Source organism: Jaculus jaculus, chromosome 1, assembly GCF_020740685.1.
Source record: "Jaculus jaculus isolate mJacJac1 chromosome 1, mJacJac1.mat.Y.cur, whole genome shotgun sequence".
NCBI lineage: Eukaryota > Metazoa > Chordata > Mammalia > Rodentia > Dipodidae > Jaculus > Jaculus jaculus.
The window spans coordinates 228,362,754-228,375,352 of NC_059102.1; the positions used below are offsets into that span (position 1 = coordinate 228,362,754).

The 12,599-nt window shown below is 45.3% G+C and overlaps 1 protein-coding gene across 3 annotated transcripts in view; it reads left to right on the plus strand.

The window, feature by feature from the left end:
* Zc3h18 (zinc finger CCCH-type containing 18) overlaps nucleotides 1-12,599 on the plus strand; it is a 70,822-nt gene that overhangs the window by 19,517 nt on the left and 38,706 nt on the right. For all 3 annotated transcript variants that reach the window (XM_004666061.3, XM_045154418.1, XM_045154424.1), the window contains 3 exons: nucleotides 6,328-6,476; nucleotides 7,195-7,287; nucleotides 8,412-8,569. In XM_004666061.3, the coding sequence (XP_004666118.1) occupies nucleotides 6,328-6,476; nucleotides 7,195-7,287; nucleotides 8,412-8,569 (400 nt within the window). The remainder of the gene's footprint in view (nucleotides 1-6,327; nucleotides 6,477-7,194; nucleotides 7,288-8,411; nucleotides 8,570-12,599) is intronic.

Here is a 12,599-nt window from a genome sequence, read left to right on the forward strand (position 1 = left end):
CAATGGCCTGCAGTTTAATTATTAGAGTTCTGTAGCCTCCCCTCTGTTTATTTATTTGCAAGCAGAGAGAAAATGAGTGTGCCAAGTCCTTCCTGCCACTTGCAGACAAACTCCAGATAAGTGCACCACTTTGTACATCTGGCTTTACATGTATACTGAGGAATTGAACCTAGGCTTTGCAGGCAAACACGTTTAGCCATTGTGCCATCTCTCCAGTCCTTTGTTAGAAAGTATGTATTCACAACTCTAGAGTGAAACAAGTGTTTCATGTGGAAACTAGATACTGTAAAATTATCTCAGCTGTTCCAGTAGATATTTTTTCCTGTGCTGTGATAGTGCAGATAAGCAACCAGTTCAACCAACAAAGCCAAATTTGTAAACCTGATCATTTCTGGACCTCTCACACCCAAATCTACTCATGTACTTGCTATTGCTCATATCTGCTTTTGTTTGGAGAGAGGAGTCCTGGCTGTCTCACTTGTAGGGCTGTGGGTAGCAGCAGCTACAGGTGAGGAGGAAGCTGCCGTTTGCCATCTCTTAGTTTCCTAGGTTGCTGAAGAGGGATCTGTCTGGGCTTCTCTCATACTATATCTTTATCGTACATGCAGTTAGGATCTGTTGCTAATTTGCACACAGGTTCCTTTGTGATACATAGTTTAGTAAAAAAAGAAAGTGGGGAGGGGGCTGGGGAGATGCCTCAGCAGTTAAAGACGCTTGCAAAAAGAGTATGTATATGTGTGTGGACACACAGAGCCTCTTCATCTCTCCTTGCAAATAAATAAAAATATTTAAAACTGAGAACAATAAATAAAGCGGGGGCTGGGGTGATGGCTGAACTGTTAAAGGTATTTGCTTACAAGCCTGTGTGGACTTAAGTGGGATCCTCAGTGTCCATTGATGCATTGCAAAGCATGTGTCCATAATCCCTACATTACCTCAGTGTGAGGCAGAGCCAGGAATCCAGAAGTTTTCAAATAGCCACAGCAGCAAAAGACATTCTCAAAAATGTGGAGAAGATACCTTTGACCACCATGCAGGTGTTGCTTGTCCATGCACACATACACAAAAATTCGCAAAAAATGGTGGACAGCAAGATTTCACATGGGGTGTATAATGTACCCAGGATAAATGAGGGGGTTATATTCTGCACGTTTGTAAATGAGCCCCTGTAGGTTTTTGATCAACTGTGTCTGGCATGGAATAAAGGGAACAATTGGCTGTGTGCTTTTGGAAGCAGGGTCTTATGTAGCCCTAGGCTGACCTACAGCTCCTTGTAGCTGAAGATGACCTTGAACTGATCCTCCTGTCTCCACCTCTCAAGTGTTAGGATTACAAATGTGTGCCACCATGCCTGGCTTGTGTGGTGCTGGGGATCGAATTCAGCTAGGTGCTCTATCCACTGAGCTATATATCATCAGCCCATTTATTTATTTATTTATTTACTTTTAATTTGAGAGAGAGGGAGAAAGGATAGGTATAGCAGGGCCTCTTGCCACTGAGAATGAACTCCAGACATATGCACCACTTTGTGCATTTGGCTATTTTTACATAGGTTCCTGGGGAATCAGACCTACGCTGTCAGATATTGCAAGAAGCAAAGTGCCTTTAACTGCTAAGCCATCTTCCCACCTCGAGTCTTTTTTACCACTCAAGAGTAGGTGGAACCCTTACTGTTTGTGTTCATTCACCCTGATTTTCCTCTGACACTTAACGCTGTTCTTTCCCTTTCTGCTCACATAGGTGCTATGGGAATCTCTTGGCCATGGGCCTGTGTGGTGGGAGTTCAATTTGGGGCTGTTCTTTTGTTTTGAAAAATTTTGTTTTGAAAATCACTCATCTAGCTAGATAATGTGTTAGGTTAAGGTATTTGTGCCATTAATACTTCCTTAGACTTGCAAATTTTTTACAATGGCCTTTTAAAAATTTTAAGCAGGGCTCCCAGGGAGGCAGAGAGGTAGGAGGATCACCTTGAGTTTGAGGCCACCCTGAGATTGGATAGTAAATTCAGATCAGCCTGGGCTAGAGTGAAACCCTAACTTGAAAAAAAAAAAAAATCACATATTAGACATAGGGAAAGTGGTTTTTTTTTTTTCCAAGTATGGTCTTGCTCTAGTCCAGGCTGACCTGGAATTTACTATGCAGTCTTTTTTTTTTTTATTAACATCTTCCATGCTTATAAAAAATATCCCTCCTTCCACCCACTTTCCCCTTTGAAACTCCATTCTCCATCATATCCCCTCCCCATCTCAATCAGTCTCTCTTTTATTTTGATATTATCTTTTCCTCCTCTTATGATGGTCTTGTATAGGTAGTGTCAGGCACTGTGAGGTCATGGATATCCAGGCCATTTTGTGTCTGGAGGAGGAGCATGTTGTAAGGAGTCCTACCCTTCCTTTGGCTCTTATGTTCTTACTATACAGAATTAAGGTGGCCTCAAACTCATGATAGTCCTCTTACCTCTGACTCCCAAATGCTGGGATTTGCCACCATGTCCGGAATGGAAGTGTTTTTAAATCTTAGCTACTGTGCACTTTTAAAAAATTTTTTTTTCAATATTTATTATTTATTTGTGAGATTAAGGTGGGGGTTCAGGGCGAGTGGACACACCAGGGCCTCCAGCCACTGAAAATGAACTCCATACACATGCAACACCATGTGCAACTGGCTTATGTGGGTGCTGGGGATTCAAACCTGGGTCTTTTGGCTTTGTAGGCAAGTACCTGGACCACTGAGCCATCTCTCCAGCCCTGCCCTAGATCTTTTTTTTTTTTTTTAACAGTATATACATACGACTTTAAAAACTGATTTTTGCCTAGATAGCTTAATGGTTCAGGCACTTGCCTACAAAGCCAAAGGACCCAGGTTTTATTCCCCAGTACCCATGTAAGACCAGATATGCACAAGGTAGCTCATACTCTAGAGTTTGTTTGCAGTGGCTGGGAGGCCCTGGTATGCCCTTTCTCTCCCTGCCTTCCTGTGCCTCTTGTTCTCTCTCTGCTCCTCAAATAAATAAAATATATATATATATATATATATATATATATATATTTTTTTTTTTTTTTTTGGTTTTTCGAGGTAGGGTCTCACTCTGGTCCAGGCTGACCTGGAATTAACTCTGTCATCTCAGGGTGACCTTGAACTCATGGCAATCCTCCTACCTCTGCCTCCCGAGTGAAAAAAATATTTTTTTAAGCCAGGCGTGGCGGCACATGCCGTTAATCCCAGCACACGTAAGAGGATCAGCATGAGTTTGAGGCCACCCTGTGACTACATAGTGAATTCCAGGTCAGCCTGAGCTAGAGTGAGACCCTACCTCAAAAAATTAAATAAATTTTGCTAAGAGTGGTGCATGCCTTTAATCCCAGAACTTGAGTGGCAGAGTTGCCATGAGTTCAAGGCCACCCTGAGAGACTACATAGTGAATTCCAGGTCAGCCTGGGCTAAAGCAAGACCCTACTTCAAAAAAACAAAAAAAAAATTAAGAAAGTAGTACACTTGATGGTAAAGACATCCAAACATTTTACACTGAAAAGTTGAGTAGTTTCCATCAATAATCCTGGTTTCTGTTGACTATTGATGAGCAAAGTATAAAAACTCATTATAGTTGTCAGAGTGGGGAATGGGGGTTTGGCTGGTTGGTTTGTTTTTGAGGCAAACCCAACAGACTGGCCTTTTTTGTTGTTGTTGTTTTGTTTTTCAATTTTTCGAGGTAAGGTCTCACTCTAGCTCAGGCTGACCTGGAATTCACTATGAAGTGTCAGGTGGCCTCAAAGGTGATCCTCCTACCTCTGCCTCCCGAGTGCTGGGATTAAAGGCATGTGCCACCACACCCGTTTTTGTTTTTTTTTTCTTTAATGAGTGAGAGAATTGGCACACCAGGTTCTCCAGTCACTATAATTAACTAAAAATGTGTGTACCACCTTGTGCACTTGCCTCACCTTATGCATCTGGCTTACATAGGACCTGGAGAGTCGAACCTGGATCCCTAGGCTTTGCAGGCAAGCACATTAACTGCTAAGCCATCTCTCCAGCCTGTCAGTGTGTCTTTAATCACAAATATTTTAAAGACCAGACTACCCCAGAGTAGTTTGTGAGAACTTTGATTAAGGAAATGCAGGTTTACAGTGATGATAATGGTCACCCTGGGACATACTGACAGATCTGGCAATATTAGTGCTGCCCACTGATTGCCTTTGTACAGACCTCTTTGAATCACATTTTAAAAGACCTGCAGGAAGAGAGATGGCTCAGCAGTGAAAAGCATAGGATGTATGTGACTAGAGTTTTTTTTAATATCAAAAGGCCCTGGCATACCCATACACACACACTTTCTCCTTGTCTCTCATTAGTAAATAAATAAATAAAAACTTAAAAATACAAAACAAGCTGGGTGTGATGATGCATGCCTTTATTCCTAGCAGGGAGGCAGAGGTAGGAAGATTGCCATGAGTTCGAGGCTAGCCTGAGACTATATAGTGAATTCCAGGTCACCCTGAGCTAGAGCCTACCTAAAAAAGAATGACAGGATATGCTGTAGTCTCTGCCATGAGATGAGCCCCAGGCCAGGAAATCTCTTGGACTTCTCTGTTCTAATTAATAATCAGTTGATGATACATATGTCCTTTTTTTTTTTTTTGGTGGACTGATTTCCAAGATGTCCACAAATGTCAAAATCCAAGGATACCAAGTCTGCACTGTGAAATTGGGTCATAATTTTCACATGACGTACACATATTCTCTTATAATTTAAATAATCTACTGTCTTATAATGCTTGACACAATGTAAATCCCAGGCAAATCCTTGCTATGATGCATTGTTTCAGAAGTGGTGATAAGCCAGGTGTGGTGGTGCACGCCTTTAATCCCAGCACCTGGGAGGCAGAGGTAGGAGGATTGCTGAGAGTTCGCGGCCTCCCTGAGACTACATAGTTAATTCCAGGTCAGCCTGGACCAGAGTGAGACCCTACCTTGAAAAAACCAAAAAAGAAAAAGAAAGAAAGAAATGGTGATAAGAAAAGTGTCTGTAGGGGCTGGAGAGATGGCTCAGCAGTTAAGGCATTTGCCTGCAAAGCCTAAGGACCTGGGTTCAATTCTCAAGTACCCAGGTAAGCTATATGCACAAAGTGGCGCATGCATCTGGAGTTTGTTTGCAGTGGCTAGAGACCCTGGTACACTCATATATTCATCCCCCCTCCATATTTGCAAATAAATCATTTTTTTTTAAATAAGGGGCTGAAGAGATGACGTAGCGGTTAAGCACTTGTCTGTGAAGTCTAGACCCCGGTTTGAGGCTCAATTCCCCAGGACCCATGTAAGCCAGATGCACAAGGTGGCACATGCCAAAGGACCCTGGTTCAGTTTCCCAGTACTCACATAAAAGCCAGTTGCACTGGGTGGCACAGGCATCTGGAATTCGTTTATAGGAGCTGGAGCCCCTGTTGTGCCCATTCTCTCCCTCCCTTTTCCCCCATCTCTTTCTCTGTTTTGCTGCCTTTCTCATTCTCTCTCAAATACATAAATAGAAGAAAAAGAAAATTGTATATTCAGTTCCACTTTTTTTGTTGTTCTTTTGAGGAAGGGTCTCACTCTAGCTCAGGGTGACCTGGAGTCTCAGAGTGGCCTCTAACTCATGGCAATCCTCCTACCTCTACCTTCTGAGTGCTGGGATTAAAGGTGTGTGCCACCATGCCCGGCCTTCAACATGGTATTTTTGTTGTTGTTGTTGTTGTTTGGTTTATTATTTTTATTTGAGACAGAGGGTATGGGTATGCCAGGGCCTCCAACTACGGCAAATGAATTCCAGATATATGCAGTCCACCTTGTGCATCTGGTTTACATGGAACCTAGAGAATTGAACCTAGTTCCTTAGGCTTCTTAGGCAAGCACCTTAACCACTAAACCATATCTCCAGCCCAACAACATGGTGTTTTTGATTTGTGTGAACTAACTCCACAGGTATAGAACCTGCAGGTGTGGAGGGTTTACTACACACTGTACAAAGGGACTTTGAACAGGGCCTGAGAGTTCTGGGACTCGCAGGGGACCTCATTGAGAGAGTGCTATCTCATGGAAGTTTCTGGCTAAGCCAGTGGTCCAGACCTTCCCTGCTTGCCTCTGGGCCATTAGATGCCTTTGTACATGCAGGGAGAGGGCGGCTGGGTAGGCTTGGGCCTAGGCCTCTCTTAGCTGAGGCCCAGTGACTTGTGGGAGTGCTGGAAGGTTGTTGGCTGACTCCCAGGTTCTCTGTAAGTGCAGTGCCCACCCAGCTGCTGCCCTCCATCAGTTGGGCTTTTGACAACCTTGCTGATCTTACTTTTGTTTCCCTAGGGAACTGCACCTGGGGAATGAACTGTAGGTTTATACACCCTGGAGTGAACGACAAGGGGAACTACTCCCTCATCACCAAAGCCGACCCTTTTCCACCCAATGGTGCCCCGCCTCTTGGACCTCACCCACTGATGCCTGCCAATCCTTGGGTGCGTGAGCTCCTTTTTAATTGCCAGCAGATGGGCCACCTGAGCTCTTGTCTCTTGAATCTAGTGTGCCTTGAGAAGGGCTGGGGAGATTACTTAATGAGTAAAGTGCTGGCCACACAAATATGAGGGTCTGAGATTGGATCCCCACAACCCACATCAAAGCCAGGTGTGACAGCCACATGCCTATAATCCCAGGGCTGGAAATACAGGATAATTATTGGGGCTTATTGGTTAGCAAGTCTACCCAAATTGATAAGGTCCAGGTACAAAGAGAGACCTTGTCTCAAAGTGGGTGTCAGGTGTGGTGGTACACACCTTGAATCCCAGCACTCTGGAGGCTGAGATTCAAGGATCTCTTATGAGTTTGAAGCCAGCCTCAGACTACCGAGTGAGTTCTAGGTCATCCTGGGCTAGAATGAAATTCTACCTCAAAAAAGATTTTTTTAGAAAAGTGTGGAGAATGACATAGGAAGACACCTGACATTGACCACAAGTATACAAGTACATGCCAAAATAAGCAAACTAGTGTGTCTTGTGAAAAAGATGTCTAGTACCTGAGAACAGTCTGAGCTTCTGTTGTCCCCATGAAGAAGCAGCCTTGCATGTTAAGACATGTGGGATGCTGAGGCCAGTTGTATGCAGCTATTTCATGTGGTGATTCTGCATCCGTCTTCACAGATTTAAGCCATCCCTCAACATTTTCCTTCTTGTTTAATAGGGTGGTCCAGTACTTGATGAAATTTTGCCTCCACCCCCTCCAGAACCACCAACAGAGAGTGCCTGGGAAAGAGGTCTCCGACACGCAAAGGAGGTAAGAATCCAATGCGACCTGGGAGGAAAAGGCAATGGGGGAGGGGGGGTTTCCATAATCCCCACAGAGCTGGCTTTGCTTTTATCCAAAGATAGTGTGGAAGCTCAGGAAAGCCTTGGAAGCTATAGGAGTGCTTTTGGAGTTTCTTTAAGAATTAGAAAAAAGGGGCTGGAGGGATGGCTTAGTGGTTAAGGCATTTGCCTGCATAGCCAAAGGACCCAGGTCTGATTGCCCAGGACCCACATTAGCCAGATGCACAAGGGGACACATGCGTCTGGAGTTTGTTTGCAGTGGCTGGAAGCCCTGGTACACCTATTTTCCATTCTCTCTCTCTCCCTCTTTTTCTGTCAAATAAATCTAAAAAATTTTTTTAAAAGCAAAAGGAAGCCATTGGTGGTGGTGCATGCCTCACAGTGAGTTCAAGGCCACCCTGAGACTACATAGTGAATTCCAGGTCAGCTTGGGCTAGAGTGAGACCAAAAAGAAACAGGTAGAAAATGGGAAATGATATCTGTACTAGGCAGACCCCATCCCTGACAAACACCAGTAAGCCAAGGAGTGTCAGCCAGGACAAGAACTGCAGTCTTCTGGTGTCTAGGTCAGCCCAGAAGACAGAGATTATCCCTGGCTATCTCCTTAGTGAGTGAGACAGTCCCTATGATTTCGTGGGGCCTGCTACTGGAGTCTATCTCCTGTCCTCCTGAGGCCCGGCATCTGCTCTCCCTGGCTGTCTTAGGTGTCCTTGTGCTGCCCAGTCTAACCCCAGAGCCTGGCTTACAATATGGGCCCCAGTGACAGCTGGCACCTAACCCTGTTTTCTCAGTGCCCAAGCTATTCTCTCTTCAAGGAGAGGAAACAAAGCTCTGCTCCACACCTTCTGAGACTCACTGCGCCATTCTTACTGTCCAGCAGAGCTCTGGGGCATTTGAGTGTGGGAGCCACAGCGCACTTGTGTAGACCAGCCTCCTCCAAGGCCCCTCCATGGAGGCACCAGGTCCCTGGCCCGACCCTTGCCCTTTGGCACTGGTATAGTGTTAACTATTGCAAGGCTCAGGCTCCTAGTGTTCCCAACAGTAACTGAGGGTCCTCAATCCACACTGCCTTCTTTCTTTCTCTGATGGCAGGTTTTAAAAAAAGCAACCATTCGGAAAGAACAGGAGCCTGACTTTGAAGAGAAAAGGTTCACTGTGACCATTGGCGAAGATGAACGGGAGTTTGACAAGGAAAATGAAGTCTTCCGAGATTGGAATTCTCGGGTTCCAAGAGATGTCAGAGACACAGCGTAAGGAATGCTCTTCTAACACCCTTTTGAAAGAAACTTGAGTTGCCTCTGCTCCTCTGTACCATAGAGAGTAGCTACATACTCACCTGTACTCTGAAGCGAGCAGCTATATTCACATCCCTCAGGGACCACCACCTTCACAGGAGTTGGCGTGCCCTCTCTGAGCCAACTCCATCCTCCTTGGGCTCTGGCTTTTGTACAGAAGATGCTTTCCCTCTGTGCTGGGGGCCATGCTCCTGCAGTTCCCAACAGGCTCTGAGCATGTTATCAGCTGTCCTTGGAGCCCCTTGAATCTGTGCCTTGATCGCCTCACATCTTCGTTGGTTACTCAGAAAACATGAGGTTTCAGCCGGGCGTGGTGGTGCACGCCTTTAATCCCAGCACTCAGGAGGCAGAGTTAGGAGGATCGCCATGAGTTGGAGGCCACCCTGAGACTACATATTGAGTTCCAGGTCAGTCTGGGCTAGAGTGAAACCCTATCTCACCAAAAAAAAAAAAAAAAAAAAGAAAGAAAAGAGAAGAAAACATGAGGTTGGTTATTACAATCTAAGATCTAGGCAACTGGCTGTACTATAAATGCTGTCTGTGTTGTTTCTTCTCCTCAGACATTTAATATGCTGGTCTTTAACAGCCATGACAGGGAAAGTCCATGATCACATTATGTAACCTAAAGCATACTATTCCTGTTTGTCTGCTCCTTTCCCCAGGGTGGTTCCCACTCTCTCAGGGAAGGAAATAGGCCATTTTTGTCTACAGAGGGCACAAAGGTCTTACAGGAATGGATTGTAATCTCCTCAGTGGTCCACATTGGCCTCAGCACTGTCTTGGTCTTACAGAAATACTTAGCCTCAAAAAGTCATCATCATTGTGATTTTTGATTTTCTTTTCTTTTTTTTTTCTTCAAGGTAGGGTCTCACTCTAGCCCAGGCTGACTTGGAATTCACTATGTAGTCTCCGTGGGCTCAAACTCCTGGCGATCCTCCTACCTCTGCCTCTCGAGTGTCTGTACCACCCACACCCAGCACTTAATGCACTTTCTGGCTGGAGTGAGAGTAAGAGCTACCCAGAAGGAAGGATGGAGCACACATATGTATGTTCTAGCACCCTGTTGCCTAGACAACCTGAGGCTGCTCTGCTGAGCTCTGCCTGCACAGGAAGGGGTCGAGTACCTGGTGTCCACACTTATTCAGGCAGTATCCAGTGGGGAGAGAAGAGAACTAAAGATTTAATGATCCAGGGTTGTAGAAATAGCAGCTAAGGCACTTGCTTGTGAAGTCTAAGGACCCAGGTTTGATTTCTTCAGGATCCACATAAACCAGATGCACAAGGTGGCATATGCATCTGTAGTTCGTTTGCAGTGGCTGAAGGCCCTGGCACACCCATTCTCTATCTGCCTCTTCCTCCTCCCCCCCTTCAAATAATAAAATAGATATTTAAAATAATTAATGGGCCATGGCAGTCCCCTCTGTACAGAGCTTTGCATTCTGTGCTTTACTAGCCAGCCAAAATATATTAAATGGAAAATTCCAGAAGTAAGCAATTCCTAAGTTTTCAGTAAATTTACAGTATACTGTTACAATCACTCTTTAAGTTACTAATCTTTTTTTTTAAACTTTTATTTATTTGAAAGACAGCCAGAGAGCGAGTGTGTGTGTGAGAGAGAGAATGGGTGCGCCAGGGCTTCCAGCCAATGTAAACAAACTCCAGACGCATGTGCCACCTTGTACATCTGGCTTATGTGGATTCTGGGGAATCAAACCTGGGTCCTTCGGCTTTATAGGCAAGTGCCTTAATCACTAAGCCATCTCCCCAGCCCTGTTTTTATTAATATTATTATTACTGTTACTATTTTATTTTGTTTGGTTTTTCAAGGTAGGGTCTCACTGTAGCTCAGGCTGACCTTGAATTCACTATGTAGTCTCAGGGTGACCTCGAACTCATGGCGATCCTCCTACCTTTGCCTCCTGAGTACTGGGATTAAAGGTGTGCGCCACACGCCCAGCTAAGCTCTAATATTATTAAGGAGAAACTTTGTACGGACGCGTCATGTGTTGGTACCATCATTTCCCTTCTCCTTGTCCCCATTCCAATGAGGGTCCACCTCAGTATGGTTTCTGGTATTCACTGTGGGGCTGTGGGTTAGGAGTTGTGAGAGCACAGTTATTGTGGGAGAGGGGCAGTACTTCTGGGTATTCCCTCTCACCCTGTGGCTCTTACATCAGGCTACTACAGCATTGTGTTCTTAGCAGCTTCTGGATTTCCACTTCAGTGCGCTTTGAGTATCCTCAGTGTCTGTCTGCATCACTCTGGCTCAGGTTGTCAGGCATGCCTTGGGAGCAGCACTTGCTCACCCACTAATTCCTCTGTGGTTTCACCTAGTCCTGGCTGATGTGTGAGGGGGTGGTTCATCTCCTCGGTTCTTACTGCCTTCCTGCAGTCTACCTGGCCCCAATGAGCAGCTTAGTTGCTAATCTCTTTATCATAGCTATGAAAGCAAAACAGCGTTCAGTGCTATCTACAAAACTTGGAAGCCAGGTGTGGTGCTGCATGCATTTAATCCCAGCATTCAGGAGGCAGAGGTAGGAGGATTGCCATGAGTTCAAGGCTACCCTGAGACTACAGACTGAATTCCAGGTCATCCTGGACTAGAGTGAAACTCTACCTCAGTGGAAAAAAAAATCTTGGAACATGTCCACCATGAATAGGGACTAATGTAGGTAAAACCATACTTTGTTAACTTCTGCTTATGGACAGTGTTAAGAGACAGGTCTTAGAAAAAAATAGGCTCTACTGTCCACAGAGTGCCTTTAGCACCACCTGACTTAGGAGAACAGTCGGTGATGTGGTGTTTGGTACTTCCTTCTTTGTCATGTACCTTCTGGTAGCTAGTATGCAGGAAGCACTCTGGAATGTACAGAGTACTCTTAATGTGCATGGCTATTTGGGGGAAAGAAAAAGGTAGAATCCTTAGCATTAGTCATTAACACTGTTCTTAAGGTTCTCCTGCCAGAACAGGGATCTGAAAGTGAATTTGACTGAGATGGGAAGAAGTTCTGTGGCACTAACCATTTGAGTGCTTCTCTCTAGCTCAAAAGTAGTGTTGTGCCAGGTTAGAAACCGGGCCCTGCCCTGCCAGGAGCAGGTATCTGTGGTGAAGGGCCCTTAGTGACCAAAGCTCCACAGACAGGGCTAAGGTTTACCTGAGAGCTGCTTCTTGACGGGCTGTGGTTTGTTTTTTATTGTTGTCCCCCCACCCTTTTTTTTATTTTTGGTTTTTCAAGGTAGGGTCTCACTCTGGCCCAGGCTGACCTGGAATACACTATGGAGTCTCAGGGTGCCCTCGAACTCAAGGCAATCCTCCTACCTCTGCCTCCCGAGTGCTGGGATTAAAGGTGTGTGCCATCACGCCTGGCTTTTATCCCCTTTTAAGATAGGGTCTCATGTAGCCCAGGCTGGACTCAAAGTATGTAGCTGACGATAACTGAACTAATCCTTTTTCTTCCACTTCCTGAGTTTTGGAATTACAGGCATGTGCTACCACACCCACTTTTAAATGTGATTCTAGGGATAGAACCCATGGCTTTGTGCATGCTAGGCAAGCATTCTACCAACTGAGCTACACCCCAACCCTGTGTTATGTTTTGTTTGTGTTGTTTTAATATCTTTTGTGCCTCAGAGTTGGCTTGGGGGTTTTTGTGCCAGACCCTACCTATTCTTGGTGAGTCAGAACCTCTGCAAAAGCACCACTGTTTCTCAGCGGCACTGAGGAAGGGGACGTGATTGTATTGGAGTCTTGATTAGAGGCAGAGAAGGTATGTTAGCCAATTGATTGCAGAGGTAGGATGCTCTGAACACAGAGAGCCAAGTGCTGGTTGTAGCTACTTCAGCTAAAAAGCTGGGAGGGGAGGTCTGGTGGAGTGGGGTCCCAGACTGCTAGTGGGTTGCCAGATTGCCTTTGAGCAATGAACTGCTCCACTGCCAGTGTGAATGTCTTACATGGGTGCTGCTATGCAAATGTGGCTGAGCAAAT